This window comes from Ascaphus truei, chromosome 5 (assembly GCF_040206685.1).
Source record: "Ascaphus truei isolate aAscTru1 chromosome 5, aAscTru1.hap1, whole genome shotgun sequence".
NCBI classification, from domain to species: Eukaryota; Metazoa; Chordata; class Amphibia; order Anura; family Ascaphidae; genus Ascaphus; species Ascaphus truei.
The window spans coordinates 112552308-112579880 of record NC_134487.1 but is presented as its reverse complement, the minus strand read 5'-3'; the positions used below and the strand labels follow the sequence as shown (position 1 = coordinate 112579880).

At 40.8% G+C, this 27573-nt stretch overlaps 1 protein-coding gene across 1 annotated transcript in view; it reads right to left on the bottom strand.

Moving 5' to 3' along the window:
• MGAT4C (MGAT4 family member C) overlaps positions 1-25677 on the bottom strand; it is a 90726-nt gene extending 65049 nt beyond the window's left edge. The window contains exons 1-3 of the mRNA XM_075598951.1: positions 25578-25677; positions 10229-10398; positions 3830-3974 (exon numbers count right to left, since the gene is read on the bottom strand). Of these exons, the coding sequence (XP_075455066.1) occupies positions 3830-3974; positions 10229-10327 (244 nt within the window). The 5' untranslated portion in view covers positions 10328-10398; positions 25578-25677. The remainder of the gene's footprint in view (positions 1-3829; positions 3975-10228; positions 10399-25577) is intronic.
• Between the last annotated feature and the right edge of the window lie 1896 nt (positions 25678-27573).

The following is a 27573-nucleotide window of genomic DNA, read 5'->3' as shown; positions in this document are numbered from 1 at the left end:
GAGCTTACAATCTAATTGGTGGGGAGAACATACAACGACAGTAGGAGGGCATTCAGGTAAGTACGTCTGCAGGAGGCCAAGCTTTATGTATCATGTATCGTTTTAGCCATGGTGCTACTCATATGCTTCTTTAGCAAGTATGTCTTAAGATGGGTCTTAAAGTTGGAGCCATCACATGGCTTGGGGGATGTACCATGTGATGTACCATGTCCTTTATTCGAGTGATATGATGTCACCAAAAAGGCAGGGAGGCAAGCTATCTGATTGGCTGGCTTCCCACCTTTTTTGGTGATGTCACATCCCTTCAAAAAAGGAAGCCATCACATGGTACATCTACCAATCGGATTGGTGATGTACAATTTGTCAGTCAAATGTGACATCACAGACCTTATATAAGGCTTGTCACATCTAATTTGACCCCAGGAAGCCGTCAGATCAACTTCTCCTGGACCTGTTGGAGAAGTATGAAGAAAATAAAGCAGAAAGAAAAACTACTCACCGGGGCCTCCACTTCAAGCGTTGGTAGAATGGAGGAGGTGCTGAGCCCACATATGAAATAGATATATAAAGATATATAAATATATATGACACAATGTCAGTCAGACAATGTTGAATACATAAAACATTTTTCAAGACTGTAACAGCCCTGCAGTGAGCAAAATCTCACTCAGGGATCAGGGGATGGGATGGGTATATAAGTATGTAAACATATACTCACACAGCCATGTGTTAGCCCCTTCCTAGAAAATGGTATCTTTTCAGGGATCTTCAGTTCCCAAAGTGTTCTTCATCTTCACCTCCACTTTAAGCAACTGAGGATCATGGACTTCTTCACATCATGCTGATCAGTGCACCGTGGGGCAAGAGTTATTTCTGCTGTTGGATGAGGAGGTTGAATATGCATCCCGGTAAATGTAAAAAACGAATTAATTGTATTTTATTTAATTGTGTATTTTTTTTAGTATGCCAATTGACTGGAAATGTGTTTATCTATGCTTTTTTGAGAGTATAGATAACTACATTGACTATCAATGTGTTTTTTGGCCGATTTTGTGGCAGATTTTTTGGCTTGCCCATTCATTGCCATTGTGATACACAATACGGCATGGTTTACCACAGTGACAATCAATAGGTTTATTGCCAAATGTTTCTTTTTATTTAAATGTATTTTATGTCATGGTTTTTTTCTCTCGTTTTTAGCTTGCCCATTCATTGCCATTGTGGCAATACATGCCCTTATTATGGGCATAGTTTTACCAGTGTGGCGATCAATGGGAGTACCTGACACAGGGAGGGTGGTTAGGACTCCCAGTGGGTAGTGGGAAGGGGGTTAACCCCTTAATTACTATAGCAGTTAATAATCACTATGGTGATTAAGGAGTTACAGTCCAGTAGTTAGTTTTCTTTAATTTACTCTCGTTGCCCGCTGAAGACAAGGAAGATGAGAATGGCCTTCATCCTGGCAGGGGAAAGTACAGCTTTTATTTACTATATGCTGGCTGGGTAATATTTTTTTTATGGAAAAATGCGCTATTATCAAGGTCTGGATAATAGGGATTTTGACAATTACTATACAGTATGTGTTGGGGGGTTGGGGGTAGAGGGGGTGGGTAGTAGGGTGATCATTTATTGCCATTGAGGTTATCTTTGCTCCCATTGAGGGCATAGGTAACTGCAATGTTTAAATGTCCCAAGTTACGTGACCAGGACATTTAAACGTGGCGGAGATACCTGTACCCATACTGGGTTCTTTAACTCTGGAAGCAAGGTATCCCCGAGGCTGAAATGAATGCGTTCAGCTCCGGAGACTCCCTGCTTCAATACTGTGTTATTAAAATAAAAGCCGCATGATCGCCAAGAAGGGAGAGTAACTGATTCTGTGTACTCTAATTGCCCATTTCTTAAAGACTGATGCAGCCTGTTCGGATTTACACAATGGTAGTCCCATTCAGAAACAGTAACTGTAGTGTATGCAACCATTCAGCATGCAATATTAGAGTATATTAAATAGGTCATATAGAAGTTGAAAACATTTCATAAAAAATGTGTAATCTGTATGTAGCCCTGGTAAGAAATTGGACTATATGTCTTTCCTCCTTCTGGTATAAGCCCTGGTAAGGGCAGGCTGCCAGAAGTTATCATGGGTTTCCCCCACTTTAAGCCCTGCCCTGAGTGGTGAAGGTAGGCCACCTGACCCTGTGTCAAGGCAAGAGACACAGGGGAGGGGCCTGCCAAAATCATAAAGAGCAGGGCACTTCCTATTTAGTGTCAGTCCTGGTTCAGAGTTAGTCCTAGTTCAGTTGCAGAGGACTCTGTGACTGAGTAGTTAGTGAGTGTCCAGTTGGAGAAGGAGAAGCCAGCAGCCTATGAGTAGAGCTGATGGAAGTATAGTTAGGGAGGTGGACCAATTCCTCTCACCCTGTTTAGGGGGTGAGCGAAAAGCTGGCCCCACCCTGGGTGCCCGTGGCCTGGGGTGGTGGCAGGGAAAGAGACCATCCTGAGGGAGAGCGGTCTGGAGGAGCTGACAACCTGTACTTGCCTGAACGTACTGCTGCTGTTGTTGCTGTTATTGCTGCTGGTGAATAAAGACCTGTTGCTTTTAAGAAAGAGCTATCGTGTGAGACTGGAATCTCTCTTCCCTGTGTGGGAATTCTCTGGAAGGATTCTACCCCGCGTTCCTGGGGCTTACCAGAGATGGAGGCGCTGCACCACTAGATGAAACGAAGGCATTCACCCCAGAAACCTGATCCTGTCATCCCCCATACCATCGCGGGAGACTCAGGCCCTCCTATTGCCAGCAGGTATGCACCACACTCAGACATGTAGCCAGACCCAGGTACTGTACACCTTAGGGGGGCCAATCTGCGACCGGGTGGGGGTCCATGGGCTACATGTAGTTGCTATGTTGCCTCTTTGGGGATGTTGTTTATGGCAATGAATAGGAAGTTCCAGATGTCATAGACATCAATGTAAATCCACATAACTTTAACTCCAATACAATGTAACATAATTATCTAGCAAAACCTCAATTACCCTATTCAACTTCTTTAAATATATATTTTATATATATAAGTATAAGTCCTCCTGAATTGCACTATTATCACCAGAGATATCACCCCCTCCAATCCCTATGAAATGGGCCTTTCAATTTGCTGATACCTTTCAGTAAATAGAAAAATCTGTCACTGAAGTCTTGCTCTGATGGGTCAATAGGAAGCTGCAACATCATTGGGGCATGTCATTGCGGCTTTCTACTGGACATCCCAAGTGGCCATGTTTAAATTGACTGAATTTTACAGTGAATCAAAAAGACAAATATAACAATAACTGGTTGGAGGGGAGAGGGGCCAGGGTTTAAGTATAGCACAGTTCAGCTATGGGGTCTCAAAGTTCAGAAAAAAAGATGCTGTGCCTCACAGCTATCGGGGACTTCTCAACCTCAGTCAAGGATTGAGGATGTCTTGGCAAGTCCTTAAGCAGTTTGCAAATTGTTATGCAGTTAAGGTATGATTCTTGGCTTCCATGATAGATAAGGTGAGAAAAGGTACTGACCTCCCCCAGAATATTCCATCAACAGCTGTACTATTTGATGTGTATTCCCCTATTATTTCTACCTCTATGTATAAATGTACATATGTATATCAGAGACACATTGGTGTGTGTTATAAAACCCATGTACACATCTCCCTTTGCATATCTTTAATTCCCCCCAATGCATAAATGAGTGCCTACCTCCCCCCCACACTTCTGCCAAAAAAAATCCCAAATCATGAACAAATTATTTTTCTTTGTGTTAATAAAACCTTGTTTAAAATATATAAGTACATACTTTTTCTTGATAATGGTATCCCAGCTAAAAATCGGTAGGTTACATTTATTGATGATGAGACGTTAGATAAATCTTTAATTTTATGAACATATCGATCTGAACTCAGCTGATGAGTGGATGTATCTCCAAGTCGTTTGTCTTCTTCCTACATCAATGACACAAAGTAAAAAAAAATGTGTCACAAAAAAAAACACTCTGGACTCTGTTCAATATGCTGTGAAGTCGCTTGTACCATCCTGGAGATTAGACCAGCTTTATTTAAATTAATGGAACTAAAATCTTTTCTAAGACAAGGTTTTACAGTTTTATGAATAAGAATAACTCTACATAATTTTCGGTAAAGTTAATAAAACATATGCAGAAATATAGTTACTCATTTTACATAAGGTTAAGCATGTACCACCAGATGTCCATGGATTAGAGATGTGAGAGCTGTTTGCAATAATGACAAAATTTGCTGAGCTTTGCAAACTGTTTTCATACAAAAAAAAGCAAGTTTGCTTGAATGTTTTTGCAAAGTCACATGACCAGTGTGCTGGTAACATTGGTTATGTGACTTGGGTATTTCTGTCAAAGTTCTAATGACATTTTAATTTTATTGCTTTGCAAATAAAGTTTGCACATCTCTCATGGATAAAAACAGACAGCAGGCATATGATTTGAAATAAGATTGGAAATACTGTATCATCTAATCATATTATCCAATTAGTGTTATTGCTATTTTACTGTGTAACTGTAAGGAATCCGCTCCATGGTTTACTGGTTGCCTTACCTTGCAGACCGGTGCAGTTCTGGATCAGCTCTCCTGAGGTTTGCTGCAGCCTGGATTCACTCAAAGCAATACACACTCCCTCTGGTATCTACTGCAGCTGTGCAGCCTTTCATTGCAAACTATACTTGCATTCACTCATTAGGGGCAGGACCTTCACACCCCCGCCGGGGATTGGCCCGCTGGCCTTTAAGTATTGCTTGCCCATAATGCTCCTGGCCGAGCATAGTCCTAACTGGATGTCAACTGTTTTGCCACAAGCTCTCGCTTGTTCTTCTTTGCTGATGCTAGGTTCCGCCCTGCGTCCATCAGCTTCCTTCAAGCCGTTTGTTCTCCGATGCTGATTCCAGGTTACGTCCTGCATCCTTCAGCTCCCTTCAAGCCGCTTGTTCCCTTATGCTGATACGGAGGTTTCCCCTGCGTCCTTCAGCTTCTGTTCCCCTGTGCTGAAGCAGAGGTTTCGTCCCTGCGTCCTTCAGCCTCCTGGATTCCTGCACTAAAGTAGAGGTTCGTCCCTGCGTTCTGCAGTCTCCTGGATTCCTGCACTGAAGCGGAGGTTTCCCTGTATCTACAGCTTCCTGGTTCCTGGGGCCTACTCTTTCCCTAATATAGAGAGGCCGTGTCCTGGTTCCTGCGCTGAAACAGTGGATTCCCTTGCCCGCTCAGGACTTTTGCGTTGTAGCACTGGTGCACCCGTACAGCAAGACGGTGTGCTATTCTGGTCTGCCTACCATCTCCTGTGACCAGCACCATGGGCCATGGTCGTCGCTCGCGCAAAGGCCAACCCCGCGCTCCTAAGCTAAAGCGGGTCTCTCCTACCTCCTTGTTGCCGAACTCCTGCATGGACAATGTTTATCCTGACGTCTCCTGTTCTGACCCTGGCTTGTACAACGACGACTCTGTCTTCTCCAATCCTGATCCTGCGACATACGACTACGAACTGCGCAACCCGGATCAGCCTGCGCGGTCTCAGGTCGGTGCTTTTACAACCCCACCTCAGCCTCGCGGTCCGGTCCTGGTTTGTGGCGAGCAGAACCCTGACAGTATGCTCGGCCCTACAAACTCGGACCCCGCTGAGGTGTGGGTTGGTAAGTTTTTTCCTAAAAACCTGTCCCAGCCTGTAGACCAGTCCCAGTTTGAGGATAATTATTTGTGCGATATAATACCTCTGATGGAAGATCCGTTTATGTTGGAGGGCTTGACTCCCTTGCAAAAGAAATGCCGTAAGAATCTGGTTTATAAGGCTTACTGCCTCAGAGACTTAAAACAGTATCTGGCCAGTGTTTTGGCCATTGCTAACATTGCTTGCTCCCCTGATTCCCCTTTAACTGGGGAGGAGCTGAGTCCTGAGGATCTGGTCAACGCCTGTAGTACACTCAATGCCCTGACTTTATCCTTGGACATTCCTATAGTATTCCCGGAACCTTCCGTCATGGTGGCTCTCGCTCACGAGACGCTGCATGTACTTTCCCGTGCATTGGATGATTGCTTGTTAAAACAGGATCGTCTCTTAGCCGCTCACGCCGTCGTTTGGCGGTATCCCTCAGCTACCAGTCCTGTTGCTAAACCGGGGGACGTATCTCTCTCTCCGGGAGATGACCAAACAGAACTATTACCAATATCTCCCAACGTAGCAACTGCCACAGTCCCAAGCTCTGATTGTATGCCTGGGTTCCCTGACACTAATGATATGTCTACATTAACCCCTGCCGATCAGTCCTGTGAGGTCCCCTTGGAGAACACACATGTGTCACTAACTAACACTAAGGTTCTTGTATCAGAGAATAAGTCCCTTGGTTCTCCTATTTCTAGCTTTGAATAGCTCTCTCTAAGTCTTGAGGGTTTTCCAGCTTTAACCTCTGCTAGGCAGTCCTGTGTACTTTCCCCGTCAGAGAAAGAATCCCTAAGTTCTGTTCCCAGGGTCATTTCTGTATTAACCCCTGAGGGGCAGCTCTCTGAGTCTCCTTTGATAATTCCCTGTTCTCTGCCAGCCACGGGCACGCCCCTAGCTCCAGAGGAGAGATCCCTTGTCTCTCCTAATACAGAGAAAAAATTACATATGTATTACTCTCAGGCAATGTCTGCATTAACCCCTGTAAATTCTTGCTGCCTCCAAGTTAATGCCTTCGTTGTAGCCTCAGAGAATGAGTCCACAAGTCAGACAGCAGAGGTTGCATTGAGGGATTCCCATAACCGTACGGAGTCTCTAGATATTCTTTGCTATAAATCCCCTGCTTCAGCTCAAGTTTCCGCAGTTTCGTCTCCGGAGACTTCGGCTAAAGTTCTGGTTCCTGTTAAATGTATTCAGGAGTCAGGTTTTTCCCTAAGCTTAGTCACAGAGTTCCTTCTCCCGGGTATTTCACTGAACCAGCCTGTCGCCCACATAGCGGTGATCCCTGCTTCAGCGCATAGTTCCCACATTATGGAGTCTGCAGTAAGTTCTGGTTTCCCAGACATCCCTTACCAAATACCTACTTCAGAGACCAGTACAGTTATGATTAACCCCCGTGTACTGTCTGAGTTCTCCTCCTCTTTAAGCTTAGGGTTAAAGGCATACTGTAGTCTGTATGTCTCTCCTGGGGTTCATATTATGTTCCCAGGAATGTTTGCTGACGCACGGTTTTCTCCCAAAAGTGACGTTTTTCCATATAGATTAGTAAAAAGCTTGCACACTCTTTCTCTTTTCGCTGAATTGTGTCTTTCTAGTTTTGAGACTCTGAGAGGTAATGATTCCCCTTCTGATTCTGAAGCTCTTTCTACAAGGAGTATCCTGTCTGGGGGTCCCCCTGATTTCTCTCTCCAGGCTAATTCTCCAGGGATCAGCATATCTGTGGTCACTCCCTTAGTACTGTCTGAGGTCACCATGCATATATTACAAGTCCTGGGGTTTAACTCTGAGCTGTTTAGCTGTCCTGCCTTTGCTGAAACCCAGTCCCTCAGTACTGTGTCTAAATATGCCCCAGCAAACACGGGGTTACTCTGGGAAGAAATTAAAGCTCCTGTCTTAAAGGGTATTTTTTCTCACATGTCCAGCAAATTTAGAATCTCAGTAAGTGTTTCTATGTCACTTATCAATACATCTGATTTGTTCTCTAATCAAACCCAGATACCCTCACTATCGGTTAGGAGTCCTGTGATCAGAGATTTTGCACTAGAAAACACACCAATTCATGTTTTTGTCAGGTTAGGTACCCCTGTGGTTAGGGCCATTGCAGTTTTAGAGAAGACTCTTTGTACTCCTAAGGTGCATGTCATTAAGAGTTTTCATAGTTCATACTTGCTGCTTGTTGATTCTCAGGGCCCTGTCATTGAGGTACAGACTCCAGATTCTGATGTTAGCTTCCCTCCCACCACTACCCTGGCTCTGCCTTTTTCTCAAGCTACTGATTTGAAGATCCCAAGGACTATTCCTGATTCACTGACAATATATTCTCCCAATGAAGATTTCCCAGTATTAGAGAGCTCTACTGTTGTTCGCTTCTCTGCTCCTGCTAAACCATGGTTTTGTCCCTCGGAATTTTCGGTTGCCCCTGTTATTTCCTCTCAGTTGGAAATACTCTGTATGTATCCCAAGATTTCGGTCCCTATGCCGGGTTTACTGCTTGCCTTGTCACCTTCCATACCAATACCGGGAGATGCTTCCAACCAGCCTATACCCTTACTAACCATTACCTGGGAGCCTTCTAGAGGAAAAATTTCTCGCAAATTTCAACATGCAGTGGTCAGCCAAGACTTTTTCTGTTACAAAGTTCCTCCTGGTGTATTCGATCAATTATCAGGGCCGCTGATCCTAGATTCAGGTTCCTTTATTAAAGACTGGGCTTCCTGTAAGGGTTCTTCTGCCGTTTCTGCTCTGGAACCCTCTGGTTCTTCACAACCCTGGATTTCCAAGTCATTTTGCGGGGCGAGCCATGTACCAAGGATGTTTCTTCTACTACTCTTATTTCTTAGAACTGTACTCACTAAAGAACTGCTCGTTTACGGGTGCCCTTTCTACCTAAAGAATTTTAGGAACAACTCAATGTCCCCAAGGCCCATGGATGGTCCTGTCTGGCCACAGTTCTCACCGGGGGGTGGGGGTACACTAAGGACTAATCATGAGTCACTGGAGTACGACTCTAACCCCAATCCTAGACTGTTCAGCAACAATTCCCAGTCCTCCAACTCTATGAGTGCTCATGTTCGCCCGGAGGTCTCGTGTGAAGGGGGGGGTACTGTAAGGAATCCGCTCCATGGTTTACTGGTTGCCTTACCTTGCAGACCGGTGCAGTTCTGGATCAGCTCTCCTGAGGTTTGCTGCAGCCTGGATTCACTCAAAGCAATACACACTCCCTCTGGTATCTACTGCAGCTGTGCAGCCTTTCATTGCAAACTATACTTGCATTCACTCATTAGGGGCAGGACCTTCACACCCCCGCCGGGGATTGGCCCGCTGGCCTTTAAGTATTGCTTGCCCATAATGCTCCTGGCCGAGCATAGTCCTAACTGGATGTCAACTGTTTTGCCACAAGCTCTCGCTTGTTCTTCTTTGCTGATGCTAGGTTCCGCCCTGCGTCCATCAGCTTCCTTCAAGCCGTTTGTTCTCCGATGCTGATTCCAGGTTACGTCCTGCATCCTTCAGCTCCCTTCAAGCCGCTTGTTCCCTTATGCTGATACGGAGGTTTCCCCTGCGTCCTTCAGCTTCTGTTCCCCTGTGCTGAAGCAGAGGTTTCGTCCCTGCGTCCTTCAGCCTCCTGGATTCCTGCACTAAAGTAGAGGTTCGTCCCTGCGTTCTGCAGTCTCCTGGATTCCTGCACTGAAGCGGAGGTTTCCCTGTATCTACAGCTTCCTGGTTCCTGGGGCCTACTCTTTCCCTAATATAGAGAGGCCGTGTCCTGGTTCCTGCGCTGAAACAGTGGATTCCCTTGCCCGCTCAGGACTTTTGCGTTGTAGCACTGGTGCACCCGTACAGCAAGACGGTGTGCTATTCTGGTCTGCCTACCATCTCCTGTGACCAGCACCATGGGCCATGGTCGTCGCTCGCGCAAAGGCCAACCCCGCGCTCCTAAGCTAAAGCGGGTCTCTCCTACCTCCTTGTTGCCGAACTCCTGCATGGACAATGTTTATCCTGACGTCTCCTGTTCTGACCCTGGCTTGTACAACGACGACTCTGTCTTCTCCAATCCTGATCCTGCGACATACGACTACGAACTGCGCAACCCGGATCAGCCTGCGCGGTCTCAGGTCGGTGCTTTTACAACCCCACCTCAGCCTCGCGGTCCGGTCCTGGTTTGTGGCGAGCAGAACCCTGACAGTAACTAGTTGGGAAGATAAAAATCCATGGAATGATTTCTGGAAATTTTTGAGAGTATAACAAGAAATACCATACACATGTCAACATTTTGTCAATGTCCTCAAAATGGATGCACTATAGTGCATTGGAAACTGTGTGGTCCTTCTTCGTAACCTCTATTCTCCTTAAATCCAAGGTAGAGCTCGCACCCATATATACGCTGCATATCTATTACAGGTTTGCTTTTATTATTTTCTAATTCCAGTCATGTCCATTTGGCAGCTAAGGGCTAATAATGTTAGTTGATGCACACAAATATAATGATAGTGTCTGTGTTATAGGTTTAATTAAAACTTACCAAAACATATCCATCTTCAACATACAAGTTCATGAATAGCAGACAAATTATTAGGACTCCTAGGAGTGGTATTGCTGAACGTTTTCGAAAACATCTCATTTTATCCAAATATTCTGCTGCAGTGTTTGTAAGAATAAATATATATAAACATATGTTTGTATATATATTTCCTATTAAAGACAAAGATAAACAATAATAAAACTTGTGCTTCAATACCTATTGTAAAGCAGAAAAAGTAAATAATAGTAATCGCATAATAAACAATAAGCATTGATCATATGAGCATTAATCTGTCATAGGAGATAATCTCAGTTGTGTAAATGTGTGCATTATAAAAAGTAAATGGTTCACAAATTAATATGCAATAATTCACAAATACCTAATTTCAAGTAAATGCAAAAACAGCATCTATCTATCTATCTATCTATCTATCTATCTATCTATCTATCTATCTATCTATCTATCTATCTATCTATCTATCTATCTATCTATCTATCTATCCATCTATCACTCTAAACAGGGCTTGACAAATTATTAAAAAAAACTACTCGCCCGACCAAAAAAGCTACTCGCCCCTGTCCCCGCCCCCGCCCCTGCCACCACCCCCAATTTTTAAAAAATCGAATAAATTCCTAATAAGAACTAAAAAATGGACCAATCATAATTTCTTTTTCTTCCCGATATGTTATTGCACTTTTCCCATTTATTGACCATGTAAGACGTGGACCCGCCTCCATTTGTTGGGGAGTAAATGCCATGTCTATGTTTATTTATTTATAAAATATTTTACCAGGAAGTAATACATTGAGAGTTACCTCTCGTTTTCAAGTATGTCCTGGGCACAGAGTAAAACAAATAATACATGGTTACAAGTACAGTTACATAAATGAACAGGGTATACATTATATACAAGACATTGCGTGCACAGTTAAAGAAAATATATATTATGAGCGTATGAAACAGTTACAGACCAGGTTAAAATGTGAGACAGCCTTAGATTTGAAAGAACTTAAACTGGTGGTGGATGTGAGAGTCTCTGGTAGGTTGTTCCAGTTTTGGGGTGCACGGAAGGAGAAGGAGGAACGTCCGGATACTTTGTTGAGCCTTGGGACCATGAATAGTCTTTTGGAGTCTGATCTCAGGTGATAGGTGCTGCATATGGTAGGGGTGAGGAGCTTGTTCAGGTAGCTGGGTAGCTTGCCCAGAAAGTATTTGAGGGTGAGACAGGAAAGGTGAACTTTGCGCCTTGACTCTAGTGTTGACCAATCTAGTTCTTTGAGCATTTCTCAGTGATGTGTGTTGTAGTTGCATTGGAGAACAAAACGACAAATTGAATTGTAGAGGGTGTCAAGTTTGCTAAGGTGGGTTTGAGGAGCCGAGCCATATACTATGTCTCCATAGTCAATAATTGGCATTAGCATCTGCTGTGCTATACGCTTTCTGACCTGGAGACTTTGGGAGGATTTGTTCCTGTAAAGTACCCCTAGTTTGGCATAGGTCTTGGTTGTCAGGGTATCAATATGCATCCCGAATGTTAAGTGGGAGTCAAACCATAAGCCCAGGTATTTAAAACTAGTGACAAGTTTTAGGGTGGTATTAGCGTTGGTTCTAATCTGGAGCTCAGTCACTGGAAGCTTTACAAATTTAGTCTTGGTCCCAAATACCATTGTTACAGTCTTGTCAGTGTTTAAAAACAGTTTGTTTTGGGAAATCCAGTTTTCGAGTCTCAAAAAGTCAGACTGAAGTACGTGTTGAAGGTCAGAGAGGCTATGGCTGTGTGCATATAGGATTGTGTCATCTGCATACATGTGTATTGAGGCTTCCTTACAAGCTGTGGGAAGATCATTAATGAACACTGAGAAGAGTAGGGGCCCCAGAACAGAGCCTTGCGGGACACCACAGGTGATATCCAGGGGGTTGGAGTTAGAGCCTGAGATGGACACATGTTTGGATCTTCCTGATAGGTAGGACTGAAACCAGTTTAAAGCATGTTTCCCTATTTCAGAGCTCTGGAGTTTGTTTAGCAGGATAGCATGATCAACTGTGTCAAAAGCCTTTGCAAAATCTAGGAATACTGCACCAGTGAGTTGTTCCCGTTCCATTCCACACTGGATTTCATTGCAAACTTTTAGCAGGGTAGTTACGGTGGAGTGTTTGGGACGAAACCCAGATTGGAATTGGCTAGGGAAATTTGTCTTGGTATAGAAATCGCTTAATTGGGAGTGGACACATTTTTCCATGACTTTGGATAGAATTGGGAGAAGTGAGATTGGCCTGTAGTTTGAGACAGTGTTTTTGTCCCCACTTTTGAAGATTGGGACAACTCTGGCAGTTTTCGAGGTCTTAGGGATATGGCCTGCAGACAGGATAGAGTTGACTATGGACGCAATTGGTTTGGCAATGGTTGGGGCACCAAGTCGTAGGAGCCTAGATTGTAGTAAGTCGGGTCCACATTGGCTGCTTAGTTTTAGTTTGAGGAGCGCCTGTATAATCTCCTCTTCAGATACTGGGCCAAATTGTCCTGCATGGAACTATGAATCGGTGGTGTATTGCCTTGGTTTCTCTCTCTGGTCTGTTTCATAATAAGGATGCTCTCTACTGCTAGTCGATTGACTTTCTTGTGGGTTGTAGCTGTCCCGCTCAGTGCTTATTATTTGTCTGTGTATAACATCTTAAATGTCACACTTAAAGTGTCTGCAGAGTTAATTTTGGAGTTATCATCTCCAGATGTTTTCTTTCAGTATCTTTAATCATGGATGCATTTTGAATATCTGATCCATTTCTTCAAAAAGGTGTTTTTCTGTGATCTGAATTCTCCTATCAATCAATTGCAGCAGAATTTAAAATCTAACTATTTGGGTATGTTTCTGTGAGTTGATTAGGCAAACTCCTCCCTTAATTGTTAGTCACATTCATGTGATCAGAGTACTTAAGTCCGTCTATATTGGCCTTGAGCCATATGGCTATCTGTCACATCTTAAGTGTCACATTTAAAGTGTCTGCAAAGTTAATTTTGGAGTTGAAATTAGGGGTGAATATTAGAGGAAGATTTGGACTCTGCACCACTACAACAACTTTGCAACTGTGAGCACTTGACTTGACTTGATATACTGTGATTATTTGTATGCTTCCTATCCTCCAATAATTGGGAAGTCTCTCCTTTATCTCCCTATTGCTTTTCCTGTTTACTGTTTCCTCACTCCTTCGTGAATGTCTCTGTTCTCTCCAACTTCCCCACTCCCCACTGCACCATTATTTATACACCTCTCTCCCAGCAACTTCGTTACCCCTCAATAAAAAAAACACCCACACAAATTCTCTATTCACAACCTCTATTTACTCCTTCCTGCTGCTGGGGATCTCCCCTAAGCCTGAACCCAGACATACGCACCCACAACCAGATATACAGATCTCATCAGAAGTCAGAAAGTGTGGAAGACACAGAAAAGAGTAGTTTGGGGCTTTGATGTAGTGGAAGTCAACGAAGAAGAAAAGGAGCTATCACCCAGAAGATTCCGAAGCGAGGCTGATCTTTGTCCCAAGAAGGGGGATGTTTAAATTTACGAATGTACGCCTGGCTACACTCTGAGGGCTAAGTAATGTGAGGGAGTGAAGGAGTTAACTCACTCTCTCTGCAAGGATACGAAAACATGCCCTGTCTGTCAGGCCTGCTATGGTGTGTTAAATAAACTTCTGTTTTTTTTCAGAGAAGGTAAAGGATCCGTGGTCCATCCGCTCCTTGAGAAAGCGCCATAGTGGGCGTGAAACGCGTGGGAGAGTTTGTTACTGTCTATTTTTTGTTTTTATGTAGTCCAATAAATTAGTTTTTAACTTCTCTTGCTGGTGAGTTCTTACCTTTTTTTCTCCTGGAGCGGATGGACCACGGATCCTTTACCTTCTCTGTCACTGTCGCGAGGATCAGCGTTCACCACCGGAAGCGGAAGCAGCCGCAGACACAGAGGGAGACGCATCTACACAGGACTGGAGCTGGAAGGAGGAAAGCAGAGCGGTGATTCTTGTGAGTCGCGAGGACTCCACACCGGGCGGTCAGCCAGGGCCAGGGACTGAGTGAGTACCTTTTCATCTTCCCGTTAGCAGCCCTCTCGTGCGTTACCCGTTACCTACCTGGCTCCTTATTACAGTCCTACCCGTTTATATACACCCGGTGTTAACTCCAATTCAATTGACTATATACTGATTTTGCCCTGCCTGGCACCTTGTCTACGCTCTTTGAGCTCCTACACGGTTATTTTTCCTATTCTGTTTTTTTTCCCCTGAAGGCAATAGTGGCAAATCTTTCAAGGGCGACTGACTCATCCGAAAATATAACATCATCATACCTTCCTTCACACTGAGCCTTACTTGGTAAACTCTTTTATCTTGTTAGCCTCCCTTATAATGGGAAAACTCTTCAATTACAAGAAAGAATGGGTTAAATTAATACTTAATTTATAGTATGTATAGTATAGTGTTGTATAGTAGAGTAAGTAGTAATACTTAATTAATAGTATCTTTCTACTACAGTACTGTATGTGGTAATTAATAGTAGGATTTGGCTATCATAGACAAATACTGTATAGAATAATAAACATGCTACCAACTAGGTACTGTAAACAGTGACATTAAACTTTTAAGAACCACAGAATTTCTATACAGTAAAGCACTCCCCCCAAAAATTCACCCATCTCGATAGGCAAGGCAACAGCTCAGTTGTCTAAAAAAAGACATCATTTTATTGTTATTGTTTTCTTACCGAATGGAACAGCACTGAACAATATGCTGACCCATTATAAATATATAATAAAAATAATAAAAATAAGGGCTATTTGGTTTGCCTTTGCTACCACATGGAAGTAAAGACAACAACATCTACTGTAAGTATATTGTTAAGTAATAAAATATCCACTTTTCCTTGGCTCACATAGTAAGGAAGGACTGCGATGTTAGGCTTTATTTTCTATCATTTGTCTTTAAATCTTTTTGTAGTTATCCCTCAAATACCATTTTAAACAACACCACAAAAGCAATGCAATCCTAAAATGTCCCTGGGGTTTGTAAGATGAGAGATGTCCTCAGCACTTTCTAAAAGCTCTTTTAAATTTATGACACAAGATTAATCACATCCCTTGTTTTATTGTGCTTCAAAATAAAACAAACTATATTTTAAAACTGTGTACATTACATAAGAGACAGTGGAAGTTTCCCTACACATCACTTTGAATGCCCTTTTCTTGAATTAATTCATTTATTGATCAAGACACTGTAGCCAGAGTGCTGAATGGAAAACCTTGATGAAAAACTCATTTTAGAAAGAGATTAATAATGTGGCCAGTAAAAAACAATTTTCTCACATTTAATCTCCTAATCTATTTTACATTATTTCCCCAGGGTATTCTGAACTTCACAGATACATGGCTCTGTGCAAATAATCAATTATAGTAGAAGAAGCTCATGAAGGTGTTGCTTGATATATGTGAAACCTCCATCTTTCTAAATAGATTTTTCTAGGGCTCTGAAATACATTACAGCAAGTTGTTAAAAATTCAGTGACATTTTCTGTAAATGCAAGACAAACTATACCTGAAATATTTCACTTGAATTTACAGGTTACAATTTCAACAGTCTGGTGCACTGATTCTATGAAATGTAGTTTGTAATATGCTGAAAGTAGAATTGTGTATTTTCGTGGATTGCCTAACATTAGACATGCGTGAACTTTCATTGTAAGTTTGTGAACCTTGTGAAATGTAATGGGTTTTTTTTAAGTACAGTACTTCAAACAATCTAACTTTAGTAAAAGTTTGCAAAATAAAAATCACAGTCCTGAAATATATTGTAGGTTTTATTTAAGAGGGTGTTGAGAAGTGGGTGAGAGGACGAGGGAGGAAGGGAGGAGGGAGAGAGGAGGGAGAGGAGGGAGAGACAGAGAGAAGAAGAGAGAAGAAATAGGGGGACAGACGTGGGCAAGGCAAAATAGGGGGATAGGGGGTAAATAAAGGAGACAATGAGGGGAGAGAGTGCCAAAAGAGGAGAGTGAAAGTGGAGAAAAAGGGGTAGAGAGAGATGGAGGGAGGAGAGTATAAGATAAGTATCCGGCCGCTCCTCCTTCTCTTACTGTGCACCCCAAAACTGGAACAACCTACCAGAGACTCTCACATCCACCACCAGTTTAAGTTCTTTCAAAACTAAAGCTGTCTCACATTTTAATTTGATCTGTAACTGTTACATACGCCTATAATATATATTTTCTTTAACTGTGCATGCAATGTCTTGTATATAATGTATACCCTGATCATTTATGTAACTGTATTTGTAACCATGTATTATTTGTCTTAACTCTATGCCCAGGACATACTTTAAAACGAGAGGTAACTCTCAATGTATTACTTCCTGGTAAAACACTTTATAAATAAAAAAAAACAAAAAAAAAACCAGGAGAATAGAAGAGAGAGGGTGAGAAAAGGAGGAGAGAGACAGGGGGAAAGAGGAAGAGGAGATAGAAAAAAAGGTATGTTCACAGGTATCTCTCTGTGTTGTATACAGTACATTTGTGTTTTGGGAAGTATGTACTGTATTATCAGTGGGTACTGTAGTAAATTGGACTCTCTCTCTATCACTTTTAGCTGAGGAGAATGATGATATAAATTATTTGATAGATTTTGGCAAACCTCCCTTTATATTACTTATTGTCATCTTAGGAGGCTGCTGCTGTAGGTCAAGTTCAACTGCTGCAGCTTTTGAATTGTAAAATACTAGTCTTTTCTCTGTGGTCCCACTCCACTAATTTGTAGACGTTTACTGTTGCCACCACAACTAGAATGACCACCACCCCACAGTTACACTTCCCTCCCCTTTGTCAAAATAAATAGACATGAGAAATCTATTCAGTGTATCTTTTGTTGCACTCATACTAATGCACAAACATATCTGTATCTCCACACTTCCTCCCCAAATACTCAGACACATGGATATGCCCCATTTATAGTTTCTGCACTACTGTAAGTGATATTAAGTGAACATGCAATATAAATTTAGCCTAGGTGAACTGACTGTAAACTTTTTAAACTATGCAAACGTTTAGCTAAAAAAGGTGAAATTCACACGTTTCATAAACTCAGGCAAAAAGTTTGCATTGCACTGCTCAGCTTGATATGGAAATTTAATGATATAAAAACATATGTTTCTTCTTTGAACTGGAATCATTTTAGTTAATTGAGGCCGAAAATCTGCTACAAATGGGATATCTAGTCTTTTAAATTGTTTAGCCTTTTTGAAAGGCTGAACAGCTCCCTGAGCTCTAGTTTCTTTTATGTATAATGTATTCCTCAAAGGGGCAAAACCTTTTAATAAAAAAAATAGCAATTGGAAAAATATAATGGAAACATAACCTAATTGGTTGACTATGATAGATACTTCATCTTCCTATTTCACGAATATTGACACTTATAGATTGGATGGCAATTTGTGAAGTTTTTAATATTCATTATTCATGTAGCACAAACTGTTCAATCCATAAAAGTGCCTTCAGGTGCCAGAAATCTGACACATTCATTTTCACTAAGATTTACATTATTTTTACCTAAGCTTACCATTTTTAGAAGCTACAGCATACATTTTGTAAGTAGAAATAATAATGAAAACATTTTGACAAGTTTTGTTTTTCTAAGCAGAATTTCTGAATTGCTGTCCTTTATTTTGTATTATGCAGACATGCTGAAGATACCAAGATACAGAGATACAGTATACAGTTTATGAGCTTATTTCAAAAATTGTTTATGGAATATTGTACTGTATATACTTCTTATTTTCATAATCATATTCTTGTTTTGAACAGCAAGTATAAAGTACAGAAAGTACAGTATTCCATGGGAACAGCGAGCTGCACAGTGTCAATATCTTTAAGATAGCTAGAAAGAGAATACTCGGGCTGAATCGTAAACTAAGGCAGATTTAAAGTTCAAGATAATTGATACTACCTTCACCAATGGCCCACTGTTCAAAACATGCCAGGGTTGAAGGCTGCTCAACCCCACCTAGGATCAAGGCAGAATCCTTGGAAATTGGTATAGGGAACATAAAAAATAGGGGAGCACAATATTAGAGAGTGGTTCAAAGACAATATATATATATATATATATATATATATATATATATATATATATTGTATATATATATATATATATATATATATATATATATATATATATATATAAATGTAAATACAACTGTATGCTCATCTGCATGTCTTAGGCAGGTCTGCAACCCTGCCTTTCCCCATTATCACCCAGCACACAGCACTTCCACTGCAGCAAGGGATTCTGGGAAATGACATGCAAATGAGGCCACAGTGCCACTTTTTGCTTCAAAAACCATGATATATATATATATATATCCAAGGTCAGGCTGCTGAATTGTAGCTGGCCCACTTGCGTTAAACACCAGTGCACGTGTTCATTGACCACAGTCAATGCACTTACTGTGTGTTGCAAAGAACAGGGAATGGAATCAGATGTACTAAAAACACTTACATGGCCGTGTGTAACTGGCACACACGTCAATGGTTTCTCTCCTTCTCCGCCTCACTTCACTCAGTCGTCTGAGTACTCTTTCTTAAGATCCTATTATGTGCCAGTACTTGGACCCTTACGTCTTGGAGTAAGCCCCCACCGACAGTATTAGGGCCAAAGATGAGTGTTAGATCATAAAAAACTTTTAATAACATAAAAAATCAAAACTCACATTCACAAAAGTTCCAGGCGGCGACCGCATCAAGTCCGTGCCGACTTCTGCACTACAGCGTCCCCACTCCTGTGTCCGGTGCACAGCTATGGAACGCAGTTGAGACGCAAGCAGCACAGACTGCTACGGTAGCCTTCTTCGGACCATAGACGGAGCTACGCATTTTGCTGTTACCACGGCTTCGTCAGGCTCAAATGTTACTGCTGAACTGTGTTCCCTTGATTTAAATAGGTCCTACGCCTCATTAGCCCATTCCGCTTGATGTGCTCACGCGGAGGGCTTGATTTCCTTCCGCCCTCATCTCAATGCAGGCGGACACCCAAATTTGAGGTGATGGACACACAGTGATGTCATCCATCAATCTGGAGAATATGTTCTCTCACAGAAAGTTTCAAAAGTCTAAAAAGTCCTCCTCCCCTATACTGTTTAGGCGAATAGTCCAGAGTGTATTAGTGGGCAGCAATACCTTCATCCTCAAACCTGGGTGAAGTTAACATTGTTATCCTCAACCACACTTACTTCTAATATAGTTAATATAATAATGTTCCACAGTTTTCAGCTTAGGATTTAAAACCCCTTCCCTCCACGTATTGCTTATTACCCTAAGTCAGCGACTTGCTGCAAGTTAAATTCATAATCAATAATGCTACACGCAAGTTGAAATAATCATAATAATAGTAATCACTGTTCTTCTGTTAACATAGTTTACTAATTTAGACTGATTTATTTGATCTCAACATGCAAGATCCTAGTATATACCACACTTGGTAAAAACACATTTGTTAAAAACAGTGTAGGTCTATAATCATACCATAACATAATCACAGAAACGTATCACACATTTCCTCATATGGCCATTGCCCATTCCAAATACATTATAAAATACATTAGAAAATGCAATATGAAATATAATACTAAATACATTTGGTGTCATGTTTATATTCTGTTCTACTAGATCCATGTTCTCCGCCTTGGCACATCAGAACAATCCATCCTGTCCTAACCATTGCAAATGTATTGGAATGATACTGTATAATGTTAGAATAAAAAGTTAAAATAAAAACATAACCTCGAACTTCTTACTCATACAAATCCCCCTTATCGTCTATAAATTAAGATCTATTGGGATTATAATGGTCTATTATATTATCCCCATCTCAGGGTGGGGAAAAAACCCACAAATTAATAATTTAAACAAATGGTGATATCGGAAGCCAAAAGAAGAACACTCTGGGCAGGAGACCCCTTTAATTGAATGCCACAAGATCAATGTCCATGTTTAGGCCATCCGTAACCAGCATCTTTAACATGTTGATCCAGTAGGTCTCCCGCTGGCACAGTTTTTTTTAAGTCTGTCACCTCCCTACCAGCTAAGTGTAACTACCTCTATCCCTCTATATACTAATCCTAGGGGATTCCCATCATGGGCTATGCTGAAGTGTTTAGAGACACTGTGGGTTAGTACCCTCTTCCTAATATTGCCCATTTGCGTCCCACATACTGGAGTCCACATGGGCATTCTAGCATATACACCACATATGTGCTCCTGCAATTTATGAATTGTTCAGTTTTAAAATCCTCTCCCGTTGTCTTGGACCTAAAATGTACCCTCTCTTTTGACGCTTGTTTACAAGATTTACACGTGAAACAATTAAAAAACCCAATTGGAGCTTTTGTAAATGTGAGTGTTGATTTTTTTTATGTTATTAAAAGTTTTTTATGATGATCTAACACTCATCTCTGGCCCTAATACTGTCGATGGGGGCTTACCCCAAGACAAAAGGGTCCAAGTACTGGCACATAATAGGATCTTAAGAAAGAGTACTCAGATGACTGGGATCAGAAGTGAGGAGGAGGAAAGAAACCATTGACGTGTGTGCCACTTACACACGGCCATGTACAGTAAGTGTTTTTAGTACTTCTGATTCCATTCCCTGTGTCTTTGCAACACACAGTAAGTGCATTGACTGTGGTCAAGGAACACATGTGCACTGCTGTGTGACGCAAGTTGGCCGGCTACAATTCAGCAGCCTGCCCTTTGTTATTTATATATATATATATATTGACTTTGAACCACTTTTTAATCCTGTGCTCCCTAATTTTTCTGTTCCCTATATCAATATCTTTAAGAAATGAAATACTGTAAATTATTCACTCCTTCCTTGCACAACCCTGCCCACACGCAACCTCACGGTAATGCCGGTCAACTATTTAGAGTACCCCAGCGCCCCAACCTGGAAATGTGCCATATTGCACTCTTTTCCCTGTTTCTAGCTCTACACCTCTCTCACACATTATATATTGAATCACAAAATTTAAAACACAAATCTCAAAAAATCACAAAATATATTCCTCCCATAAAAGGCACCCCTGAAAAAGCACATAAATACATAAAAATACCAATATACATACGTGAGAAAAGCTAGTACATGCCTAGTATAACCTATCAAAAATATCTCTATCTGGGGGTGAGACAAAAGTCAATATCCCATCCCTTGCTTACTGTCCCTCCCTGATGCACTTTATATAAACACACAGTATCTTCCTTATATTGTACAGTTCTGTGGGCTTTCCAGCCTACTGTAGACATTTTGAATGTAACATTTTCTTTGACTAACTCTAAAAGTTCGCAACATCGGATAGGAAGGGGTAAAGGGTAGGAAAGAGCACCCACTCTACTACTCTATGCCAAGGCAATGCGGTGCTACAATCTGGGATAATCAAATAGATAACAGGGGGGAGAAGACGGACCCCTATATGAGAGCACTCAGCAAAGTACTAACTAGAGAGACACTTGGATCCTAGTGTTCAGGTGGGTTCCTGAAGTGTACTATAACCAATGTAAGATGAGTGTTTTAAAATGCAAACTTTATTCAGAGCTGTGCTCTATTTAAAATAATGGGTGAGGAAAACAAATGAGTCCTTGTTGAACAGGGAGGTAACCTTGATGAAATTGGCGAAAATAAAATCAAAGTGTTTAAATCAAACTCTATATATTCACCTATATATGAGCAAGTGTCATTATTCGTTTATACCGTTTGAGTCTGTGTGTGTGCACAGACTACTGTACTGACGTAGTGCTGCTTACTTCTCCCCCCACTTAACCTAACTCTAAAAGTACAGTTTGCAGTGTAACCTAGAGGAGGAGACAGCCATTACTGCTTTCTCAAGCTAGATAGGTTTAGGGCCTGGCTCCCTGCCGGTACATCATCTATCTGCTATGGCACCCAAGAGGAAGTGTCTGATATTAAGCACAGCTGTCTATGGGAACTGTAAATTGCAGCACAATGTGGAAAATGACCTACCAGCCTAATGTAGCATTAGGTGTACTGAGCCAGATCAAGAGATGAGAACTAGAGCATGCAGGATGCAGGAGATACAGAAATTGAAAAAGGAAAGAGGGAAAGAGGGTATGGCTAAATCAAAGAAAAGTAGAAGACATACAGTCATGTGAAAAAGAAAGTACACCATCTTTGAATTCCATGGTTTTACATATCAGGACATAATAACAATCATCTGTTCCTTAGCAGGTCTTAAAGTTAGGTAAATACAACCTCAGATGAACAACACATGACATATTACACTGTGTCATGATTTATTTAACAAAAATAAAGCCAAAATGGAAAAGCCATGTGTGAAAAACTAAGTACACCTTATGATTCAATAGCTTGTAGAACCACCTTTAGCAGCAATAACTTGAAGTAATCGTTTTGTGTATGACTTTATCAGTCTCTCACATCGTTGTGGAGGAATTTTAGCCCACTCTTCTTTACAACGTTGCATCAGTTCATTGAGGTTTGTGGGCATTTGTTTACCTGTCTGCTATTTAGCATTTTAATTCCTAAGGAAGCAGTAAGGTTGTACTTAGTTTTTCACACATAGCTTCTCCATTTTGGCTTTATTTTTGTTAAATAAATCATGACACGGTGTAATATGTCATGTGTTGTTGTTCATCTGAGGTTGTATTTACCTAATTTTAAGACCTGCTAAGGAACAGCTGATTGTTATTATGTCCTGATATGTAAAACCATGGATATCAAAGAGGGTGTACTTTCTTTTTCACATGACTGTACATTAAATGGAAAGTGTGAAATAGAAAGAAAGAGAAAAAAGTGGAAGAGATAAGGGGAAATAACAGAAAAATATATTTTAGAAAATAGAGATAAGTGGGAAAGAGATAAGGAGGCATCAGAGGAAGGAATGTTAAGAGACATGAGGGGAAAAAAGAGATACAAGAGAATGATATAAATATAAAATAGAGAGGAATGCTGGGGGAAATGTCATGAAGGTAAAAGAGCAAAACATGAAGGGAAAATAAATAGATGTAAGGGCACGAAAGCATAAACACGAGGAATAAAGACAAAAAGAATAATTGTATAAAGGAGGAACTTTGTAAACATATATGACAAGATTCACAGCCAGACACAAACATAGAACATTGAATGTTAAAGGATCATTCTGCTGCACATCCAGGAATGTGGTATATACAGTACAGTATGATTCAATGCAGCAAATGTAAGCAAGGATTGTGAGACCAGCCAAAAAGAAGGAAGATACTGCACTCCAGTGGGACACCACTTCTCATAGGACGATCATTCCATAAATAATTAAAAAATCTAAATCCTCAAAGGAATGTTTAAAAAGCTAAAAAAAAGTAAACATTTGAATTCAAAATTATAATGCTCTTTGACACCAAAACAAGAGGACTTAATGCTGATAATGGGTTTCTTACACACTACAGTATCATCATTTTTTGTAATGTTTATTCATGCCTCTCAACCTCGTCTTCCCCCCTGCACCCTCAACTTCTTCACACTGCTGATGTATGGTCCTATTTCTCACTGTCCATTTTATTGCCCTGTCTGGTTATTGATAATTCTCTCTGCCATTCTTTTCCTATATCATCTGCCTTAGATTATCTTGATTTTACCTGTGTTTAACTCATGGAATCTTTTGTAAATCAGAATTGCTTGACCTGAGGACGAGAAAATAACTCTCAAAAGCTTGTCTTATAATATCATTGTTAGCCAAAATAAAAAGGTATCACCTACAGTAATAATGAAGTACTCATAAAGGGGGAAGAATATAGAGACATGGGGAGAATAAAATAGAGGAAGACATGGAGAGTGAGAGATAAATGGAAAAAGAAATTGAGAAGCACATTGAGGAAGGAAAATCATGAACCTCTCTACTTGATGGTTAAAGAAGATAAACACATTTGAGGCAGGGAGAAGAAATTGATACAAGGGGAGACATCAAATTACATGAAAGGCTAAGAAATAAAGACAGCAGGGAAAGAGTAGGGAAAAGGGTATAAAAGGAAAAAGGGAGAAAGACATGTGGGGGAAAACAGAGAGACCTGACAGGGCAAAATAGATCATACAGTATATAATTGTAACAACATTTGTGGCGACCCCATTGTAAAAATTTGTCCTGGTCTGGGCCCAAATCATTCTGTTGGCAGTGTGCATAATGCATTAACATGTTATGCCCAATGTAAGAAGCAAAGATACTATGAAGGTTTCAGGTTCATGTGGATATAGCACAACATTGAATGTTTGAACTCCACATATCTAGATTGTTACTCTTATTTAAAAATAGGTTCCACAGGTACACAAAATGAAATGTAACAATCTTACTTTAGAAGATTTTCTGAGTATATTCTACCACTGCTCTCCCTAAAATCTAACAATATACGCATGACAAAAGTGGAATCATAAGGAAAAGATTAAGGGCGGACACTTTCACTGGGGTTTTGGTGTGACATTATTTATTTATTCCAACTTCACATTGCAAAGAACAGCCTCACACTGAACAGACCCAAAAGGTTGAAATAGCTGTCTGCGAGTAGGTTTTACTGGCTATGTACTTCTTTAACTCAGGCGATGCAGAATATCTAACACTGCAGGCATATGATTATAGGGGGTCCATGTTTAAAGAGACGTGAAGTAACAGGTGACACTTCTCATTTGCATGTAATTTCCCAGAATCCCTGGCTAGAGTGGAAGCACTATATGGTAAGAGATAATGATTAAATGTAGACCTGCCTGAGACATGTGATTTAAGTAATATTCCAAGGAGCAGAAGATGTGACTTGGCCATTAATATTTTAATGTACTAAGAAGATTATTATCATATAAATGTGTATTTGTTCATTTGTATGCTAATGCTTATATTTATATTTTTAGCTGGTGTTATTGTTTCAAATGTATCTGAATTCTACAGAAATTACTTGAAAATTAGATGAATACTTCAGAACAGACATTACTGGATTCCATCTCATCTAAATAAAAGAGATAGGTTAGAAAGTAAATAACTGTTGGATCAATACTATAGTAGTTAGGAGGGTTCTAATAAGACCATAAAGCATTGGATTATATAAATACAGTAGGTGGTATTTACCATGCAAATAGGAGATTAAAGTGAATGGCAAAACCATTTCAAAAATACCATTCCAGAGCCTCTGAGAAAATGTTTCAATATTTTTCTTTAAGTTTTAGGCTTGGTTTTCTCATTTCTAACAGTCAAACATAAATAAATAAACAAAAGAAATCTTTGAACACTACTAATTAAGGATGGACCGTTGAGGAGTCATGATATCAAAACCCACCAGAGAAGTGGGGGGGTTTAATTCCTGGAATCCAATAGTTCAGGGCTTCCACAATTCAGTTTAATGTAGACTTCCGCTTAGATCTATGGGCCCAAATCTAGGACAGGAAAAAAACAAAACAATTTCTGCCATTTATTCAGGTTAGAGTCCCCACCTCCTACCCCTGACTAGGTCAGTGAAATTAAAGGGGGAGGAGGCCCGTTAATAAAGGGCCCCTTAGATACACTCTGCAGACACCACATCTTCACCAAAGGTGGTCACTGTACCCATGTCATCCACCCCCTTGTTTTAACGTTTATTGAAAGCATTGATTCATTGAATAAAATATATATTTAAACACTTCTACCTTATACATGGAGTGATAATAAATACCCTGCAAAAGTGTTACAATTTACAAGCACTACACATGCACATGCATGGAGAATAATTCAAGGGATAAGCAAGTGATACGAAGTTCGGATGAACTTGGCCTGTAGTGTGTATGTACAGTGGTGTGAAAAAGAAAGTACACCCTCTTTGAATTCTATGGTTTTACATATCAGGACATAATAACAGTTCCTTAGCAGGTCTTAAAATTAGGTAAATACAACCTCGGATGAACAACAACACATGACATATTACACCGTGTCATAATTTATTTAACAAAAATAAAGTCAACATGGAGAAGCTACGTGTGAAAAACGAAGTACACCCTTACTGCTTCCATAGGAATTAAGATATTAAGTAGCAGACAGGTACTGCTAATCAAATGCCCTTGATTAATTGATCATCAGTAAGTGTGACCACCTCTATAAAAGCCAAAGTTTTAGCAGTTTCTGGTCTGGAGCATTAAGGTGTGTGTTAACACAATGCCATGGAGGAAAGACATCAGCAATGATCTTAGAGAAGCAACTGTTGCTGCCCTTCAATCTGGGAAGGGTTATAAGGCCACTCCCAAACAATTTAAACTCCATCATTCTACAGTGAGAAAGATTATTCAAAAGAGGAAAACATTCAAGACAGTTGCCAATCGTCCCAGGAGTGGATGTCCCAGCAAATTCACCTCAAGGTCAGACCGTGCAATGCTCAGAGAAATTGCCAAAAAAACAAGAGTTACATCTCAGACTTTACACGCCTCAGTTAGTATGTTAAATGTTAAAGTTCATGACAGTACAATTAGAAAAAGACTGAACACGTATGGTTTGTTTGGAAGGGTTGCCTCTTCTCTCTAAAAAGAACATGGCAGCACGGTTTAGGTTTGCAAAGTTGCATCTGAACAAATCACAAGACTTCTGGAACAATGTTCTTTGGACAGACAAGGCCAAAGTGGAGATGTTTGGTCATAATGGCCACGTTTGGCGAAAACCAAACACAGCATATCAGCAAAAACACCTCATACCAACTGTCAAGCACAGTGGTTGAGGGGTGATGATTTGGGCTTGTTTTTTAGCCGCAGGACCTGGGAACATTGCAGTCATTGAGTCGGCCATGAACTCCTCTGTATACAAAAGTATTCTAGAGTCAAATGTGAGGCCATTTGTCCGACAGCTAAAGCTTGGCCAAAATTGGGTCATGCAACAGAACAATGATCCCAAGCACACCAGCAAATCTACAACAGAATGGCTGAAAAAGAAAATAATCAAGGTGTTGCAATGCCCCAGTCAAGGTTCAGACCTCAACCCGATTGAAATGCTGTGGCTGGACCTTAAGAGAGCTGTGCATAAACATATGTGGATATTCTGAACACGATACATAAAGCTTGGCCCCCTGCAGACGCACTTACCAGAACTCCCTCCTACTGTCTCTGTACGTTCTACCTACCAATTAGACTGTAAGCTCCTCGGGGCAGGGACTCCTCTTCCGAAATGTTACTTTTATGTCTAAAGCACTTATTCCCATGATCTGTTATTTATATTATCTATTATTTATTTGATTACCACATGTATTACTACTGTGAAGCGCTATGTACATTAATGGCGCTATATAAATAAAGACATACTTTACATACATACAATAT